General features: G+C 50.0%; 1 protein-coding gene across 4 annotated transcripts in view; it reads left to right on the top strand.

Annotated features, from left to right (window-relative positions):
* Positions 1-19273, top strand: part of LOC144170278 (uncharacterized) — a 36857-nt gene that overhangs the window by 7842 nt on the left and 9742 nt on the right. For 3 of the 4 annotated variants that reach the window (XM_077699967.1, XM_077699969.1, XM_077699966.1), the window contains exons 2-6: positions 3342-3641; positions 5655-6152; positions 8123-8300; positions 10322-12539; positions 17408-17826. In XM_077699967.1, the coding sequence (XP_077556093.1) occupies positions 3375-3641; positions 5655-6152; positions 8123-8300; positions 10322-12539; positions 17408-17826 (3580 nt within the window). In that variant the 5' untranslated portion in view covers positions 3342-3374. The remainder of the gene's footprint in view (positions 1-3341; positions 3642-5654; positions 6153-8122; positions 8301-10321; positions 12540-17407; positions 17827-19273) is intronic. The other variant, XM_077699968.1, reaches the window with a different exon arrangement.

Raw genomic sequence — 19273 nt, 5'->3', positions numbered from 1 at the left:
ACTTGTTTAGCCACATGACCAGCCTCAAAGTGGCTATTTTCACTTGCTGTCACTTCAACATATCCACCTACTAGCGGAATTAAAAGTCGTGAAATCCCTGTGCCACACAGCATTTTTCAGCAGTTTTTTGCCTCCACACTCGCTGTCCCTTCAATGCTAAGAATGGCAAAGAAGGCAGCGGGCAACTGTCTCATGTATGCTCTGTGAGGATGCAATGCAGGGGAAATAAGTGCTTTCAGTTCGCTGTCATCAGTCACAGGCTATTATTTGCATATTTTCCCTCTGTGTCTGTTTTGCAGGACACATTCTTTTTCTATGGATGCAATTTGTGTGACTCAGCCAACTTCTTTTTTGCACTTCGCATGATGTCATCATTCACTTTTATATGAGCACAGAGTTCTCAAGACAGGAGTCTTGTTCTGGGTATATGTTATTGTGCTTTGTGGAACTCCCTCAACGTTTTACGTCATCTGTACTTTCTCCTCTTGCAGCAGTGAATAACTGTCATTGCCAAGGGAAGCAGGCTGTGTTCATTTATTAAAAATCTGAAACATCATTATCAGGGAACGTTTACTCTGATATTTGTTTGCAAAATTGCAGTGAGAAATCGACTGGGATAATCCGTGTTTGGTGTAGGGAGCTTTCCTGGCGTGCAGTTGCCGACAATTTCGTGCAGGGCTAGCAGAATCAAGGTGGTGAAAAATGGGCAAAATATGATATGTTCGCTGCGGAAAACCTGCATAAACATTCCATTTACGTTCAGCTATTTGCAATGCTCAAGAAGGACTGCTCATGAAGCTTATGAATGAGTAATTGCATGCCCAAATGTGATTATGACAACCTTCTTTTGTATGCGAGGCTTGTTCAGTAGGTTTGGTTGTAATCGCCAAATGGGGCCCATTTGCACAGGGCTAGTCTAGTAATGTTTGCTGGTGCAAAAAAAGCCTATTCTTAACGCAGAATTTCTTCCTCCAACCATTCTGAAAATGCTACCTTAGGCTTTCTTAAATGATTATTGGAATTTTTTCTCCAAGAATTTTAAAAATAGTACTTTGGATTTTCTAAAATTTTTAGGAAATAAATTGTTTATTATAACGATAACCAGAGATTTCGTTGAATAAATTGCTGTTTGTGTGAATGGACCCTGTGGCAACTACACAGGGAGCCAGACAGCTTTTATTAAATTTTGGACCTTGTCCTTGTAGCAACTACTGTAGTTAGTATTTTTATTGCTAAAGGAGCTGGGCAAGTACTCTACTTCAAATAACTTTCCTGTTATCTGCCAAAAGCCACATTGGTGTTATACAAGGGGGGAGGGGGAAATTTCATGATTTTCTTGCCATGACTCAACATAAACAGATTCTATGCAACTGGCAACAGGCAGCATCTGTGTTGGGCCTAATTTTAACCACATCTGCTTTATGCTATATCGCGTGAGAGTGATGTTAGTACTCATTTTATAACTGAAGTATTTTATTTGACACGAATATGCCGGATGCTGTTTTGTCATTTTCGAGTGGACATTGTGTTGCATGGTTGGTAAATCCTGCTACAGAAATCGTTATGAAGGCCCAATAGCGCAGTGCCTGTTTGGCTGCCATCAAGACGTTTGCGAAGCTTTTTCTTTTTTCGTTGTAACGTTAATGTCAAGTTTTTGTTCAAAGGTCGTGGCAAGTGATGAGACAAGCCTACGAGGAAAGCTGTGCCTATGAAGCTGTGTTTGGAAATGAAAACACGCAGCACTTTCGGTAGTTTACCCTTGTATAAATTTAGGCTTGGTAGTGGTTTGGTTAAAGCGTGAAATGTGAATTCGTTCCTTGCCTGTAAATTTATTGAGAGTTAGTGCTTTTTGTGGCAAAATCACCATGTGCTGACTGCATTATCGTTTCTGTGTAATTTTTTGTTTTTAAATGAAATGTTGCGACAGTCCATGGTCGCCTATATACCCAAGCAGTCGTTTTTGTGTCAGTTCGTTTTGGGAGTTAGGTACAGCTCGTGGAAGTATAGCTTATTGATGCAAATGTATTAGTTAACCTGGAGGGTTGAAAATCCAGCATCTCTGGCACATGAACGACGCATAGTACGACACATTATTCAAAGAATTAAAGAACAGGGTAATTTAGTTGCATAGAGGGTGGGGTAATACCCCTGCCAAACGTGCCTATTTAAGTGCACTTCAATGGAGTGAACTCGGCTTAAATGTCATTCGGGCTCAGCTAAACAACAAATGCGAATGACACTTAACACCAAATGCACTTTAAGCCGAGTGTATCCCCGAAACACACCTTACCCAGGCCGGCTCGCCGAGTGAGTTGTTGGCGCAGGGGGCCTAAAAATTGGGAAAAGGTACATAAAAGAATGAGCGCTCAGATGGCTATGTTATGTTAAAAGTTAATTATGGACATATTGCTGATTTATTTTTGCAAAAAGAGAAGCAGCGATGAAAAAGAAGAAAATATTTCCTCGCCCAACGACGTGTCAGCGCTGCCTGGTGGAGTTTTGCTTTCAGGACAGTGTTCTCTCCAGCGTTTGCGTAGGTGGTTTGTTGTGGCTCTGTGGTCGTGTTCCCGTTTCGTCTTTTCGGCTATAATTCATGCTCTCTGATAATTTTCCCTCAACGATAATGCTGCTGTGATTGGCTGCACAGCGAATAACAATGAAAATATAACGGCGTTTTATGTAGACTCGTGAGAGACGCCGATGCAGTGTTGAGCAATGCAAACACAATGAAGTGTTCACCATTGTTTCTCACAAGACAAAGAGGTGCAATCTCAAGTAATTTTGTGGAATATTTACGCCAGTTATCGTCACTGACATCACGGCCAAGGGCACTTTATTTCGTCGTTTAGCAGCGGGCAGCCAAAGTGTCATTTGGGGAGACCGAGTGCACTCGGCCTAAGTGAACTTAAATAGGCACGTTTGGCACTTTAGGTCTGGGTGGGATTTGAACTATGGACCAGCAGAATGCGAGACTCGCATGTATCCCCAAGACTAGTGCAGTTCGGCGAATATAGAGGGGATCTAGTGAATGCGTTGTAGCCTTTGATTTCAAAATGTGAGTTAGGAACATGTCCCAAGGCCTACACGAGCTATTTGAGGACGCTAATTACAAGAGTAGCTATTAGGCAAGTAGAAAATTATGTCTCCCCTGACTGCCATCCTTGCTTTGCGGTGTGAACATGGGTATGTTTTTGGAAAGGAGTCGCAAAAGGTAAATGATGATGATGATGATGATGATAAGGGGACATGCTCGGGAATTGGACAGTCGCGGCGCTTTCCTCCCAGTCGTGTGAGGAGCGCTTGTAGTGGTGATTCCCCCTCACTCCCTTCGCCTCACGCAGAGGCGGGATGCTGGGGCTCGCCGGTGGCGCCCAATGAAAGACCCTCCCCCGGGGGCCTGCTGTGCGTCGGCGGTGGATGGCGGCCAGCAGCCTGGGGCCCAGCCGCAGCAGCAGCAGCAGCCGGGGGCCTTGAGTGGGGCGGCTCCCCCCGCGGGCGGCTTCGATGACGACTACAACGAGTGGGAGCTGGGCATCGGGGACCTCATCATCGACCTGGACGCCGACATAGAGAAGAGCAACGACCACCCCATGGCCTCCTCCGCCGCCACGGCCGCGGCCTCCCCGCCCGTCGAGCACCAGGTAGGTGCAATTGTGGGCAGTGCAATTGTGGGCACTCGCAAAGCACGCTTGTATTGAGCCGCCTTCTTTCCCGTGTGAATGAATGCATTTTTATTCGGTGGAGAGGGGAAAATTCTTGTGCATGCTGGAATTATTTCCTACCTGGTAAAAGTGTCTGTGACTGGCAGTCGGCCTGTGAGTGGGGAATGAGCGCTCGTCAGATTTTGGCAAGCTGTGAAGTGGCAGATTAGCGATATGGCGTCAAATTTTGTGGAAATCTTGACGATACCGAAGTGTAAATCACTTTCGGGATTCAAAAAGGTATAGGGGCCAATTCTGCGAGGAACTATCGAATACAAGAGTGGTATGACTGCTTCAAAAAATGGCCGCACATTACTGGACTATGAACCGTGTTCGAGCAGGCCGTCAGCAAGGCAGATTGTGGCGGTATTTCAGCAAGGGTGGACTTTGGTCACGGAAGACTGCCATATCACAATTCAAAAACTTGTGTGTAAGCATCGTGTCGGCACATTTTGAACGAGTATTTGGGCGTGAAGAAAGCGACAACAAAGTCTATACCAAAACTGCTTGCAATGGAGCAGAAGCACTTCCATCCAGAAGTCACACAGGGCAGGCTGGACAATGAAGTTTTCTTCGCCAAACACAACATTGCTGTGCTTCCTCAGGCCCCAGGATCCCTTGGCATGGCTCCATGCGACTTTCGGCTATGGAAATATTGCTAAAAGGAACTAAATTTTAGTCTAAAGGAGCGAGCAATCATGTGTAATTTGATGGCTCGGCAGATCTTCATTCCAAAAGACACATTCCAGGAGTGTTTCCAGCTATGGTGGGAATGCTGGGAGAAGTGTGCACATTCCCAAAGAGACTACCGTAATTACCCGGTTCTAACGCGCCCCCGATTCTAACGCGCACCCGATTTTCCTGGCAAAAAAAACGAAAAAACTTGCGCCTCCGATTGTAACGCACACGGAACTTTGTGAGCAAAAAAACGAATGCAAGAGAAACGGGCGATTAATTTCCTGAAGTAATCTCACTCATCTCACTCCTCGTCGCTCTCCGCTGACCACAACATCTCGTACTCGATGCCGTCAAGCGCGTTCGTGATGCCACACTTCTGAACGAACGTTTAACCATGGTCGATGGGATCGTGGCCCACGCCTCGCACGCCCATCCCGCGAGCTTCTCCAGAGGTGCACGCTTCAGCCGACCGCTCGTTTTGAACGCGAGAGAGCCACTGCTGCCATTGCTGTTATCAAGCGCGCAAGTGGAACGATTTGACGATTTGTGTGAATGCCAATAGAAAAGCCCAGGCGCCATTGCTTCCTGCGTCCGAAAAATTGTTGCTAAAAGCTTTGGTGCCATCTTGAGATGGCGGTGGCGATGGGTGGGACGAAATTTGCACTGTTGCGGCAATTTCGGTTTCGTATCCGATTCTAACGCGCATGCGATTTTTCGACCTATTTTTCCGGAAAAAACTGTGCGTTAGAATCGGGTAAGTACAGTACTTCGGAGGCTATTAGGATTTTGCACCTCTAGTTGAATAAATGCAGTTCTTCTTACCAAATTTCGATACTTTCTGAACACACCTTGTTCAGCCCTAAACCATATTAAACTAGGTAGTTTGTAGTTGAAGTGACCAGCATCAACAATTTTTAAGCATTGATTGACCAGTGACTGTCACCTAGTATCTTGTTTTTTCTTTTTTTAAAGCATCGTCCTAGCATTTTGTTTGGTTGTTTTTTGTGCTGTACCGTCCTTATCATGCACGCATGTTTTTGATGGCTTTCGGTTTGTTTAGTATGCGACCATGTACACCCACTCTGCACAAGTGTAAACAGACTTCAACAATAGTGTACGTAAATAACTGTAAAAATAGAACAGGTTTTTTTTCTCAGTTTGCTTCAGATTTGATTCGTATTAAAACTGCCCTGTCTGCCCGCCGCCTGGTGGAGCGCCGTGTTTTTCGGGTGGTGGTGATGGCCTGCACGTTGCCTTGTCCGTCCCTGCCCGCAGGCAACCGTGGACAAGGGTCTGAAGATGAAGATAAAGCGCAAGAACCTGGCCAAGCACGAGATAGTCAAGGCGCAAGACTCCGGTGCCTCCCCACCGCCTCTGGCACCACTGCCGAGCAGCACCAAGCACTCGTCGTCATCGTCCGTGTCGTCGTCGTCATCGTCGTCGTCCAAGAGCAGCAGCCGCAGCGGGTCCCACAAGAAGAAGCGCATCGAGAACGGGGCCTCGCCCCCGCGGCTCCAGTGCTCCCTGGGGGCGCCCCCCCTGCCGTCCCTGCCTGCCCCTCCTCCCCTGCCGCCCCCTTCTTTGTCCCCCCCTCCCCTGCCCGTTCCCCTGCCCCAGGCACCCCCCGCTGCCACGCCCCCTGCTGCCACCTCGGAGCAGGCTGCCAACGGAGTGCCGTCATCGCCCCCCGAAGACGGCAGCAGCATGCCCACCGCGGCGGCCACCCAGGCAGCAGCGGAGGAGGCTGCCGACACCGGCAAGCGAGCTGTGAAGGTGCGTGCACGGTCGGGGATTGGTCGAGAAGTCAGCAGCCTTCTGGCCTGTCTGGGCGATGTTGGGTGGCAGGGGCTTTTTTCTCCACTGCTGAGAGGTTGCTGGTATTTTCGAAGTAGGTGCAAGCTGATAATTGCCTTGCACATTGCAGGGTCCTCATCATGTGCTGCCACTGTACCATAGAGGCGTTAGCGCTCCTCATGGCATACTCCCAATTTACTGTAATTGAGATGCACCTTATCTGGAGGAAGAAAGAGAGGCACAGGATAAAATTGTGATGAAGCAGCCGTGGCTGCAAGGCCAAGCGGATTAGAGCTGTGTATTTTGGCCGCAATGAACTGGTTGCAGCATAATTCTTGCAAAAAGTCAGCTGGCAAGGTTCTTGACGAGGGGAGCCTTGGCTCAAGCCGAGCTCCGTAGCGCTGCATCAGCGAAACTTTTGGGTGACTAGCAAGCTGATTGGAGCAGCATTGGTTGTATTTAAGAGAAAACATTCAAATTTTAACAGTGATGGGAATAAAATTTTTATTTAAGCTCTCTGTTAAAAATATATACTCTTCAAAAATAGCAAATTTGAGAAACTTGGTTTTGCTGAAACTTTTTTACCTTCACTGCCCCCACCACTGGGCAGTTTCAAACCCTCAGCTTGGCACCGCGGCCCTAATATTTTAATTGAACTGGGAGGAAAGCTGGCTAAGCAGTTGTAAATGTGGTGGGCTAAACTGCCTTTGAAGACGTCTTCAAGGCCTCGGACCCTCAAAGAAAAGTAGTGATGTACATATCGCTGTTACGCTTTTCCCCTTGCCTACTCCTGGGCTTTCGGTTACCAAGCCCTTCGGTTATACATCGGCCTGTTTGGCCGATGTAATAACGACTGCAATCCAGTGGGATCTTGTAAATGACGCCCGCCGCAGTAACTCAGTGGAAGGCATTGTGCTGCTGAGCACAAGGTCACGGGTCCGATTCCCGGCCGCGGCAGCCGCTTTTCTGATGGAGGCAAAAAGCAAAAACGCCTGTGTGTGCGAGTTTTTGGCGCACGTTAAAGATCCCAAAGTGGTCAAAATTAATCCGGAGCCCTCCACTGCTGCATACCGCTGGCCGGAACAGAACAGAGCAGGGAAGGAGTGCGGAGTACGTTTGGTGCTTTGTTTGCACACCACAGCGTTTGGGTTTGTTTTGTGTACAGCAGGGGGCGCTCCGCAAGCGTGCCAATTTTAAATTGTAAGCCACGGCATTCGCGCTCACTTCTCCAGCTACTGTTAAGATTTCTTTCTGTTAGAATGTGTTTTTGGCGCTTCCGTGCATACTGTGGCGGGATATTAAGTTACTGCGATTGTCTATGGCATCAGCAACCATGCCAAGATAAAAACATATTCCCACTGCATTTTTTATGCAAGCTGGCAAGAAAGCAAATTCTCAAGAGGGGGGGGGGGGGGGGGGCAACTGAAAACTGCTGTAGATGTGGTAAGGCTCATTAAAATCTGTTAAAGTGGCTAGCCCATTGCTTTTACGTCGCTTTGATGTATATGCTATGGGGAACTGTAGAGGACAAGCTTGTTTTTATTTTTATTACATTTGTTTCTTTTAAGGTTCACTGTTAGTTCACAAAGGCTCTTGGACAATTTATGCACCATGTGTCTTGTTTTAATTCACCCATGTGTCTCTCATTTGTTTGTCAGAGGTCAGCTGTAAGTGTCGCACGCGCCAAGCGCACATGCACAGTTGACTCGTTCTGAGCAGAGCTCGCCCTAAGTGCGGCGTACTACCCGCACAGTCAGCCGGTCCCCTGCACCGAGAGTAAAGTTGCCGCACAGCGCGTTAAACGCAGGAGAAATGTGAGTGTTCCCACTTCCGTCTGGTGGTGCATCTCCTTTGGGCTGTGGAGAAGGGCAGTGCACGGTGCTGCGTCGTTTCTCGTCGAGGTGGCCTGCCCCCCGTCTCCTCAGTGACCCCTTGCCTGCCGCCCGCAGGTGGAGTGCCCCGGCAGTCCTGCAAAGGTGGTGGTGGCGAGCACCAGTGTTGAGCGGAGGGACAGTGGGGTGCTGTGCACGTCGGTGGGCACCATCACTGAGCCCGACTGCTTGGGCCCCTGCGAGCCTGGCACCAGCGTCACGCTCGAGGGCATCGTCTGGCAGGAGACCGAAGGCGGTGAGCCCGTCGGCACTGCCGCCGCGCCTGGGCGGTCGTGACGTGTCTCCCCAGCAAGCCTAGTCCCCTTTTGAGCTCAAAGTATCCCCGGTCCACTTCTTTTCCACTTTCTGTACCAATAAATCACACACTCACTCACTCGGTCCCCTTTCCTTAGCGTCAGGGAAGAGGGAAAGAGAGAGAACACTCTTTTTCGGCAGGTGGTTATGGCCGCCGGTTTGTGTTGAGAGGTGGCACTGGCGGCATTGCTGACTAAGGAGGTTTGCAACTCTGGGTCTGGGCTCCCTAGCGCCCCCTCAGGAAATTAGGGGAAAGGGGCCATATAAGTCATCTGAGAAGATGTGCGGAAGGGTCACAAGGGTGCTGCATGCAGGACACTCTGGGGAAGGGTATAATGAAGGGTGGATTGGTTGGAGTTTAGTGGAATTAGGGAATGTGTTCGTCTGAAAAAGGACCCATGTATCACTGAAAATTGGTAAGCTTGGTGCGGCTCGGAAGTGACTTTTGAGCCTAAATAAAAAATTCCTTAAAAATCCCTACACGTTGGTTTAACGTCATGTTAAATAACCTTCTGCATCCAGCTGCCACCATAGCCTGGAATTCAGACATATCGTCAGCCTCCTGCAAAGACGTAGTCGATGGAGGGCAAGGGGACGTGTGAAAGGAAGTTGGCCTGCATCAGTGAAGGCAGTTATGCCACTTGCAGTGTCTTATCAGAAGGACAGTTAAGGGCTGAAACAAATTGCCCCTATTGGTAGATTACACTGCTGTGAATGAAAATATGCCACTCACATCATCAGCAGTTGCTTATTAATTCAGAAAATACCAAAAGTGTGAAAATGGGTATCGCTGTGCCCCACGTGCGTTCTTGTACTACGATTTGTGATATCACCAATGGTGTATAGGGAAACGTAACTGGTGGAGCTTGTCTAAGCTGTTTCCTCATGAAACAAGCATGAAAGTGGGTATGTGTAAATGTAAAATAAATGTATGCTGGAACTCTTGCTGAGCGCACGTGTTTCAAAAAGGCACGAACTTTAGGTCTTTAATTTTATTAATGTTAAGCAGGTTCTACGACTGATAGTAAGATTTGTTTCAGTTTTGATGTTGCTCCAACATTTCGCATACTCTTGGGTTCCATCAGAAGACTCGTGCAAGCGAGCGCAACGGCTAGTGCCCGTTTTCACTGTCCATGCTTATGTATGACAACTAGTGGCAGAACTCTGAGATTACTGGTGCACTAGGTTAGCCACCGCCGTGCTGGGAAATCGTGCAAGCTGACTGGAACATTAAGTTCTTCATTTACCAGTACCAAGGTGTCTGAAACTTCCTGTTCTTCTTTTTATGAAGGCATCATAAAACATAAACTATAAGGGCTGATATTAGGTTTTGTGTGTGTGTTGTTGTTTAGGTCATCTGCCAAAGCAAATGTTTCTGTATGCTACAAGACACACTCGTATGCCTTGCTTGTGGCACTGGCATGACTTCTGTTGCTCAGTGGTGGTGAAGGTCAGGCTTTGTCATCTGGCAGGGCACTGGGGGAGAGAGAAACATCTTTAATGGGCAAGTGAGGTCAGCCAGGCTAAGTGCCAGACTTGCTACACCAAATGGGGTGAAGGTGTGATGAAAATATATAAAAACTCTCACTTACACATGAATACTCAAACACACAGATGCACACAAAAAGCACACACACAATCAGGCGATATAGTCATTTGTCTGAGAGTTCATAGCTCACTCACAAGTCCAGTGCTCCAGAGGAACGTTAAGAGCACTTTTGTTGTGCGACTTGCCATGTCGGTTGTAAGCCAGGGCCCAAGGAGGTGACTCGAAGAGATCTGGGTGGATGCGGGCAGGCCCAGAGAAAGCTTTGCCGTAGTACACTCAAGTTCGTAGCGAGGGCATGCCCAGAGAACGTGTTTCAGGTCCTCAGGAACTGTACTTTCGCGAACTGGGCTTTCCTTTGAGCGATTGACGTGCCGTCTCCCCACCTCCCACCACCCCCACCCACCCGCACACAGGCGTGCTCGTGGTGAACGTGACGTGGCGTGGAAAGACCTACGTGGGCACTCTGCTGGACTGCACCCGGCACGACTGGGCCCCTCCGAGGTTTTGTGAGTCTCCCACTAGCGACTTGGACGCTAAGGGCGGCCTCCCCAAGGGGGGGCGCCCCAAGCGGGCTCGGGGTGACGCCGAAGCATCGGCCCGCGCAGCTCCTGTCCAGGGAAAGCTCCGCAACGGGAAGGGCCGCCGATTTGCCGTGCCCTGCAGCCCGGCCAAGAATGAAAGCCGCCGCCGTAACAGGCCCCCCGAGCTCGAGCTCAGCCCTCCGTCGGACAGCAAGAAGCGGGCGCGGGCGCGCAGCACCCCCGAGGCCCCCTGCTCGCCCGCGCTCATCCTCTGCCCGGAGCCCAACTGCGGCAAGAAGTACAAGCACATCAACGGCCTGCGCTACCACCAGAGCCACGCCCACGGATGCGGCGGCGGTGAGGATGCCAAGGGTGCGGACGAGGACCTCTCGGACGGTGGGGACGAGGCTGGCAGCCGGCCCCCTAGCCCCGAGTCGTCCTCGGCCCCCTCCGTGGCGGAGGCAGATATGGCGGCCGCCCCCTCTGCAGTCATGGCAGCAGCCGAACAACAACCCCCGCCAGCAACAGCCACTGCACCGGCGGCAGCAGCAGCAATGGTTGCGGCAGGACCAGCAGCAGTGGCAGCAGCAGCAGCACCCACATCGGCAGCGGCAGCAGCACCCACAGCAGCACCCACAGCAGCAGCAGCACCGGCACCGGCTACAACGACACCCTCCCCTGCTCCCCCCATGGCTCCCAGTCCCCCTGTGTCTGTCACTGTCAGCATCCCCACGTCACAGGTGTTCTCCTTTGTGCCGGCCAGTATGCCCCGCTCTTCCACTCCCCCCCGCCCCTCTGTTGTGTGTGGTCCCGCTCCCCCGTGCTCCCCCGAGTCCCCGCTTGCGAGCGTGGCCCCTCCCAGTCCCGCAAAGACACTTTCGGTGATCGCGGAGACGCCTCCCCTGCAGTCCGACCCCAACCGGCCCCACAAGCGGCTTCACAAGAAGAGCAAGAGCCGGAAGCTGGAAGGCAGCGGCGGCTCGGTGGTCCTGCCGGATGAGGCTGGCCCCGAGGGGGCCCCACCCTCCCTCGCGGACTCTGGTCCGCCTCAGGAGCAGGCTCCTCCCCACCTGGAAGAGAGCGTCCAGAGTCCAGCCTACTCTGACATCTCCGACGATGCTGCACCTTTGCTCGAAGCGGCAAAGGACAAGGAGCCCCCGCGTGCATCTTCAGAACTCTATGGTGTGTACCCGTACTTTGGGCAGCCCCCATACCTGCTTCCCGGGGTGCAGGCACCCGAGGGAAAGCCTGTGTCCATAGCTGGGCCAGGGTCTTCGGTCGAGGAAGACCCCAAAAAGGAAGCCGGCAGTCGGGACAAGGTGGCCAAGGATGTTTCCCGACCCCAGGATGCAAAAAAACCGGAGCCGGACTTTCCCCAGTTTCCCCCGTACTCCCTGTGTGGCGCGAGTCCCTTCGTGCAGGGAGCCCCTGGGTTCCCGTACGACCCCTACCATGTGCACTTGGTGGAGCCCCCTTTCAAGGAGGACAAGGGAGCACCGGTGTCCGGCAAGGAATCAGCTGCCGACAAGGCCCCGCCCCCCGAGAAGGCCTGCCCCCCCGCCAGCAGGCCGTCCCTCAACCCCCGCCGGGCGACCCCCGAGCCTCCCCCTGCACTCACTAAGGACCAGCTGGAGTGCAAGGAGGAAGCCAAGCCGGAGCCCAAGTTCAGCCCCTACGACTCGCTCTACGAGCGGCGCTTCCTCTACCTGTCCCCCGAGCAGGCGGCACCGACTCCCCCAGCCCCCACGGAAATGGTGCCCAAGGAGGTGGTGCACCCTCCCAAGAGTGTGGTGCAGCACAAGTCTGCCCGCACGCCCAAGGAGCACAAGGAGAAGGAGCCAGCGGGCCAGAAGCCGACCATGGAAACGACGGGGCCCCCTCCGCCGGCCAACTACGCCTACCTGCACCCGGGCTACCTGCCGTCGCACTTCTCACCGCACATGGCCTTCGAGTCGGTGTACCGAGGCCTGCCGCCACCGTACGGGGCCTCCCCCTACCTGCGCTTCCACGTGCCTCCCCCCGAGGTGCCCCAGCAGGCCCCTGGGCCGCCCGTGGCTCCGCCGCCCCCCAAGGCCCTCGACCTGCTGCACCAGGTGTCCCAGCACTACGGGTGAGCGGGGAGGCTGGGATGGGCTGGCAGTGGCTGGCTCACCGTAGTGGCGGACCGTCAAGCGATAACCTAACCTAGCACCGAAAGACGAGTCGTAGTGGGTTGCGAGCAGCAAGGCTTGAAATAGAGCCTTTATCTTCACAGTCTGTGGCAGATTTCAGAGTTTGCGTCTGGTTCAGAAACAACTGATAAGTGGGTCAAAATGTGACCGCTGTGCCGGGTTGGAACTGAACGGAAGCACTGTAGCTATGCAGCTTAGTTGCAATGATTTCAATGTGTGATGCTACAGCTAGCTCCAGGAGGATTCTTTTGAAATTAATGCAAACTATAAATTTCATCCCTGGGGTCCCCCCCCTGCTTTGTTTCGCTTCAATCGTCCTGTGTTTAGCTTTTCCATCTATGCCAGCTTGGGGCCAGAATTGATTGCAGTTAAAGACCAACTCGCCCCTTCCAAGCTCTGATTGATTGATTGTAGGATTTAATAACGCGCTGACGCAACACAGGCGATGAGGTGCGCCGTAGTGGAGGGCTCCGGAGGAATTTTGACCACCTGGGGATCTTTAACGTGCGCCGAAATCTTGTACACACAGGCATTTTTGCTTTTCGCCTCCATCAGAAAAGCGGCCGCCGCGGCTGGGAATCGAACCCACGACCTCGTGCTCAGCAGCATAACGCCTTAGCCACTGAGCCACCGCGGCGGGTTGTTCCAAGCTCTGGTTGGCCTCATTGTAGTTCTCATAATCTTGCTCATCACTCGACTTGTCACATTACTTGACTTGTGTCTGCCATCATTGATCACGTGCATCTCTTGATTCACTAGTCCGCACTTTCTTCATTGGGATTATATCCAATGTTCCACCATTCCTGCAGTCTCGTTGCTTGTCGCACTGTTTTGCCAATCACTTGTTGAACTTGCAAGTAATTTGTCACAGAGCCTACGAAGTACATGGCTGTTGTCACATGCCTTGTTTCAAATGGCAGCGTTCGAGACAAGGGATGCGTACCAAGTATCATTTATGTTGACTTGCAGCCATTGTACTGCTGCTCTAATAGAGCCGTTCACTTTGGTCGGCTTCCACTCACATGTACTTTGTTATAGCAGAGAAAGCAAAGGAGGTTGTAATGGATAGGGCCCCTATGTTGGTCCCGTGATGTCGTGCTACACCAGTCACAAAAGTAGCAAGCACCATTCCTGCATGATTTTTCTTGATTTGTTTATTACAAATGTCTCACTCGAACTTTTGATTGTGCCCTACTTTATTCGGGGGGGGGGGGATATGGCCTTGGAAAAATATGCCCTTTTGCTGTTCTATGTACATTTCGTGTGCAATTGCACGAAGGCTGAATTTACTGAAGTGCCAGCAAAAAGCATTTCACATTAACTTCATGGTAACAAGATGCACGAGATTCCTACATTTTTCAATGAGCATACCAGCACATTCTGGTAATGATGAAGAATTGTATTTGTGCATTCTGCGATATTGGGACTCGCCCTGCCACGAATGAAACTTTTGCATATCTTGGTGAAGATTTGACCATAATGCTAATAGTATGGCTTTATTCAGGACAATTTAGCTGCAGAAGGGCTTTTTATAGCTTTACGCAACCAAATTGAAAGCTTGCTGCGCCATCTGAGGACAAGCTAATTTGGTTGAGACAAAGCGAATCGCCTAATGATGCTGTGATTTCTGATCACTGCATAGTCGGCATGACGCAAGTTCATAATGAAATGTTAGCACTTAGGTAGCCGTTTACTTAGTATGCTGTGGTAGCCCTTGCACTGAATCCCGTTGAAAGGGTCAAGCACATGAGAATCTTGAAATTGAATTGGATTTGAGCCTCAGCACTTGGTTTTCATTGTAATTTTGAGGTGCCGTGCTCTCACATATCTGGGGCTCTCGGCCCTCAGTTTGGAAGCCCAAAGGAGAAGGGTTGTTCGGCTGCAACAGCAGTAGCAACATGCATTGGAGTTTCGTTTTAATCAGACCCCGATTCAAATGTCCACATTCCTTATTTACTTGCAAGGCTCTGGTTGTCAGCAAGAAAACCTGCTCTCTCATGTCAGTTTGCAGCAATTTGCGACTGACAGTAAGGCTCTGGAGGAAAAAAAGAAAGTCTGCAAATTAGCTCGTATGAAAAGTAGTCATTTTGCACCTTGTTGAGTTGTCTTGCCAATTGTATGACTGCGTCTAACGGCAGTCTTTCTCTTTCAAGTTACTTTCATAGTGAAGTACCTTTTATATGGCGCATGGGAGACTACATTTGATGCCATCACCGTTATAAATGTTGTCGTGTTTTACTCATTCAATCAATGAGCTCAATAGTAAACTGGGGCTGTGGGTATTTACGGATTAAGTTTAAGAAAAGCACGAAATATACCAAGGTATATACTTAATTGTGCTTGCACACAATTTGTGTTTTTTAAGGACGACATTTTATTGGAATTGTCAGGAATTCCCAAGGTATATACTTAATTGTGCTTGCACACAATTTGTGTTTTTTAAGGACGACATTTTATTGGAATTGTCAGGAATTCCTAACTTTTTCTTTACCGCTAAAATTGACCAATTTTTAGGGGTTTAAGAAAACATTCCTTTGTGCTAAACATATCAATTAGGCACCTGCAGCAGTGGCACAAAATGCAGATGATCCAATGCCGTTTCCGACGGCAGCAGATTTCAAAATGTTCTCATAAATTGTGGTCATGAAAAAAATTACCAAAATTTAAGTTTTTGTCTAAACGTCAGAAAAATTGATAGAAAAGCAGTGCATAACAAACTGCCGATACGGAAAAAAATTTTAAATGCACATTTTGTAGCCAAATTTTTCAAAAACATGTCCTAGAAAAGAAAATTGAGTTGTGGAGAATAATTTGTCAGATGTAAAAAGAAAAAATATAGCACGCATGGTGCCCACGTCATGCAGTGAAGCCCGACCTTTATTTCAAAATGCACCATTTTGGACGGTTCTCTGGAAGAAATCTGGTGGTTTGACATTATTTGAGGCACCAATCTTACCCCACGTGATGTAAATACACCTTGTCAATGGCAGACTTGACATTTACAGCCAGTGCTAGATTTGGGACAAGCACAAGATGCAACGAAACCGCTTGGAGTTGAAAACGAAACTCAGAGGTGGATGTTTCTTGACATTCACTGTCAGTTTATCATCACTTATCTGTCAGAACTTTCACTTGCAGTTTAGCATCATCTTCTAGCTCGCTATGTAGCCCTGTTTGCAGGAATGGGGTGTGATGCGTTAGAACCGTGCCCATCAAGCTTTCCTGAGTGGCTGCTGCTGCTGCTGCTGCTGCTGCAAAAAAAAAAGAGTTCAGTACTAACAGCCTTCTGCAACGCAGTGCCATTGAACATTTTCGTAACCAAACACTACCAAACTTGTTGAAGACTGTTCGAATAGGCACTGCTACTAAGAAGCAACACTAGACCTCTGGAAATAGTCTCATACGGGAACGAAACTGGACCGGCAAACAGCTGGCAGTGTACAAGGTTGATTTAAAGCTCTCTCCTTGTCTGGGCTGATATCCGATGATATGGTGTTATCTTTCGACTTTCAGCTGGAGCTGTTATCGCAGAAGTAAGGTGTGGGTGAAGTGAGATCACGAGCAGCATGCTTTTTTCGAGAAACTGTAGCAGGCGACGAAGGCACCGTGGCAAATCGGCTTGAATTCGGGTAACTGCGTAGTAGCGCCAAATATGAATTTTGCACTGCAAAAACGAAACTGATACTGCTGGGAAAGGGCTGAAAATGGTAGGTGCACTTGTTAGACATGTGGGGGACCTTCAGAAATAAGCTTTGGCAGAATAAAGCTACCCATTCACCGAACCAAAGCTCACTAGTAAGTAGCTGGTGTCATTTTCAGGTAATTGTGCTGTCGGGTTACAAAGCTGACGACATAATTTGATATTTGACTTGCTGCGGAGCCTTTCGATCAAGAAAATTTGATGGCAGTGCGGTATAACCATGAGCGACATTCTTTTTTGTCAAGCGCAGCAGCCACGCCCCCTTTTGCAATGCACGCGCCTCACTTCCAAAAAAAAATGCCTTTAGAAATCTCAGTGTCGCCGGCCGGGGAAAATTTTAACGGATTTGTAAAGTGTAGTGCCTAGACTAACCACTGGGACGTGTTAGGCACATGAGAAACGACTACAACATGTGGAAATCAGTTATTAAATGCATCGATCACTGGTGATCGATTTGAATAGGCATGGTAACAAAAGAGTTAAAGGGATACTAAATGGTAGAAGCAAGTTGGTCTGTACTGGTGGATTGCGGTGCCGGCAACCTAGATACATCATTGTTGCAACTAACAGTTGTTTAATAAGGCAGAAAATTCTGAAAGCATGAAAATGAGTATCGCAGTGCCATACACTTTCTTGCACTATATTTTGTGACATCACTAAGCCACAAAACAAACCTCAGCTAGCAAACATTATAGAGTAGTGTGCCTCAGGCCAGGTGGTAGGCTTTGTTTCAATTTCAGTTTCATTGAAATGTTTTGCCTTTCGTGCAAGCACAATCTTGTGGCCGAAAGTGGCAGGTTGTACTGCATAAAAGGCTATGAGTGACGGGCACAGAATTTTAATTGTTCAGAAAGGGGGTGAGGGATAGTTCAGAAACACTTGGAGTGTGCTCTTAAGGATATGTGGCCATTTTTAATTTAAGAAATAAATTATAACAAGTAATGAAGTCAGTGTTACGTGTCTCGTGGTGACGTCATGCAAGTGTGGCTGTATTTCAGTCAGCATACTTGATCTACCCGTGGATTTTTAAGACGGAAAACTCCCCTAGCGTTCTCTGCGTTCCCCCGTGGCAGCCAGTGACGGGACCCCTCTCTGCTTGCCTTGCAGCAACCACAAGATCCATGAGCTGCAGGAGCGGGCGGTGCCGTCGCCGTCGCCCCACGTGGGCGGGGAGCGCCCTCCCAAGGGGGGCCCTCCCGAGAAGGGGCCCCCCACCTCGCGGGGGGGCAGTGAGGGGCGCCCGCCGTCCTCCGGGCCGCCTCCACCCAGCATGATGGGCATGGGAGGAGGCCCTGACCTCGCCAAGGGGGTGCTGGGTGGCCCGGGCGGCGGTGGTGGCCCCCTCGGGGGGCAGCAGGGGCCCCCCGGGCTTCCCCCGGGAGTGGCCCCCCCACCCCCTGGGAGCCTAGTGGGGGCCCCCAACGCTCCCACCGACGGCTCCCGTTCGCCCCCACCGCAGAGGCACCTCCACACACACCACCACACCCATGTGGGCGTCGGGTACCCCATCTACGACCCCTACGGAGGTACGTGCGTGCTGCCCGGGGCAAACCTGCTCCCCCTTCTTGCACTGTGTGGGCCACTGGGGATTCCGTGTTTGTTGACGCGTTGCCGGCGCTTCGCTGCTGAGGCTTACCGGTAGGCGGAGCAGTACCTTGGTGCCGCTCAAGAACAGTGGGGTGCTGCAGGAGGAAACAGGAACGCCTGACCTGTTAACTGAAGAGTGGCCTGGAGCACAGCTGGCATGGCTGTGTGATAAAAAATAAGGCCGTGGAAAATTGCAAAGGCTCATTTCTTAATGTGCGTATCTCATAATAAACCTTACCCTGCTTGTCTGCTAAAACAGCCTGATAATGGTGCCAAGTTTTGTCTCATTGATTACAATCAATCACAACAATTCACCAGGTTTTGAACGAACGAAACAGTAACAATAATGGTGCTTTATTATCCCCAGAAAGGCAGTGGTTACAGAATACCAGGCTGCAGGGTTTGAACAGTACCATTTGGCAGGTAGCGGAGCATGTAGACAAAAAGAATTTAAAAATGTATGCCATAACGGTGTAAATACATAGTCGCGTTAATGCATCCTTTATATTCAAGTGTGGGCTACACTCGTGGAAGGGTTGCCCACGCAACTCAGCTGCCCAAAACACGGAAGGGGGCCATTCTAATTGATGGAGTGGGTTTACTGATAGCAGTGCTGAATTTTTTGGCAACATCAAGTCCAGTGAGACCCAGAACGTTGACGGTGAAATGAAAATGAAACAAGATGGCATGAAACGTGCCATTTTGTATTAAGTTAACCCGGAAACCAACAAGACCGTCATTGCATGGAATGACAGCGCAGTTGACTTTGCCGACAGTCATTAAAAGTAAATAAAAATTGACATTGTTTTAGACAGTGACGTTGGTGTCTGTGAGCGGATATGGATCCGCACTGACACTTGGTGCGCTCTACAAGTGGTTCGTATATATGCTTGCACAAACCACATAAGCGCTGTTAAGCTCGTTTCCTCGTCTTTCACCGCAACTGCCAAGCTACGGCTGCTGGATGAGGAAGTGATTGCCAACTCTACATGTCCTTAGCGTCTGTGAATCGCTGCAAAGGGGCAGTTAAAGGCCAACTGCACTCAAAACTTCAACCTCTTGGAGACATTATTTTCGGATAGTCTGCCTAAAAATGCTGCGACACAAAATATGACAGCTGAAATACGCATTTCCGCAGTGCAAATGGCCATAAAAAATCGGAGATTTTGAAACTGAAATTGAGAAGAGCGTGGCCATTACGGCCAGGCTGAAGTGACGCTTCAGCCGGCCCAGTCGGCGAACGAGCGGCCGCACGTGGCCAGCCGGCCGGAGTGAACCTGCGCGCAATGCTTCCCTCTCACCGCAGTCCTAGGAGGCGCACGCCCGGAGGAGCTCGATCGGTTCTCCTGGCTGACCGTAAGAAAAAGCGCAGGGCTGGCCGCAGTG

Source organism: Haemaphysalis longicornis, unplaced genomic scaffold (assembly GCF_048455015.1).
Source record: "Haemaphysalis longicornis isolate Haplotype H1 unplaced genomic scaffold, Haemaphysalis longicornis Haplotype H1 scaffold_2, whole genome shotgun sequence".
Classification (NCBI taxonomy): Eukaryota; Metazoa; Arthropoda; class Arachnida; order Ixodida; family Ixodidae; genus Haemaphysalis; species Haemaphysalis longicornis.
Note: the sequence above shows the minus strand (reverse complement) of the source record. Positions and strands in the feature narration are given on the sequence as shown.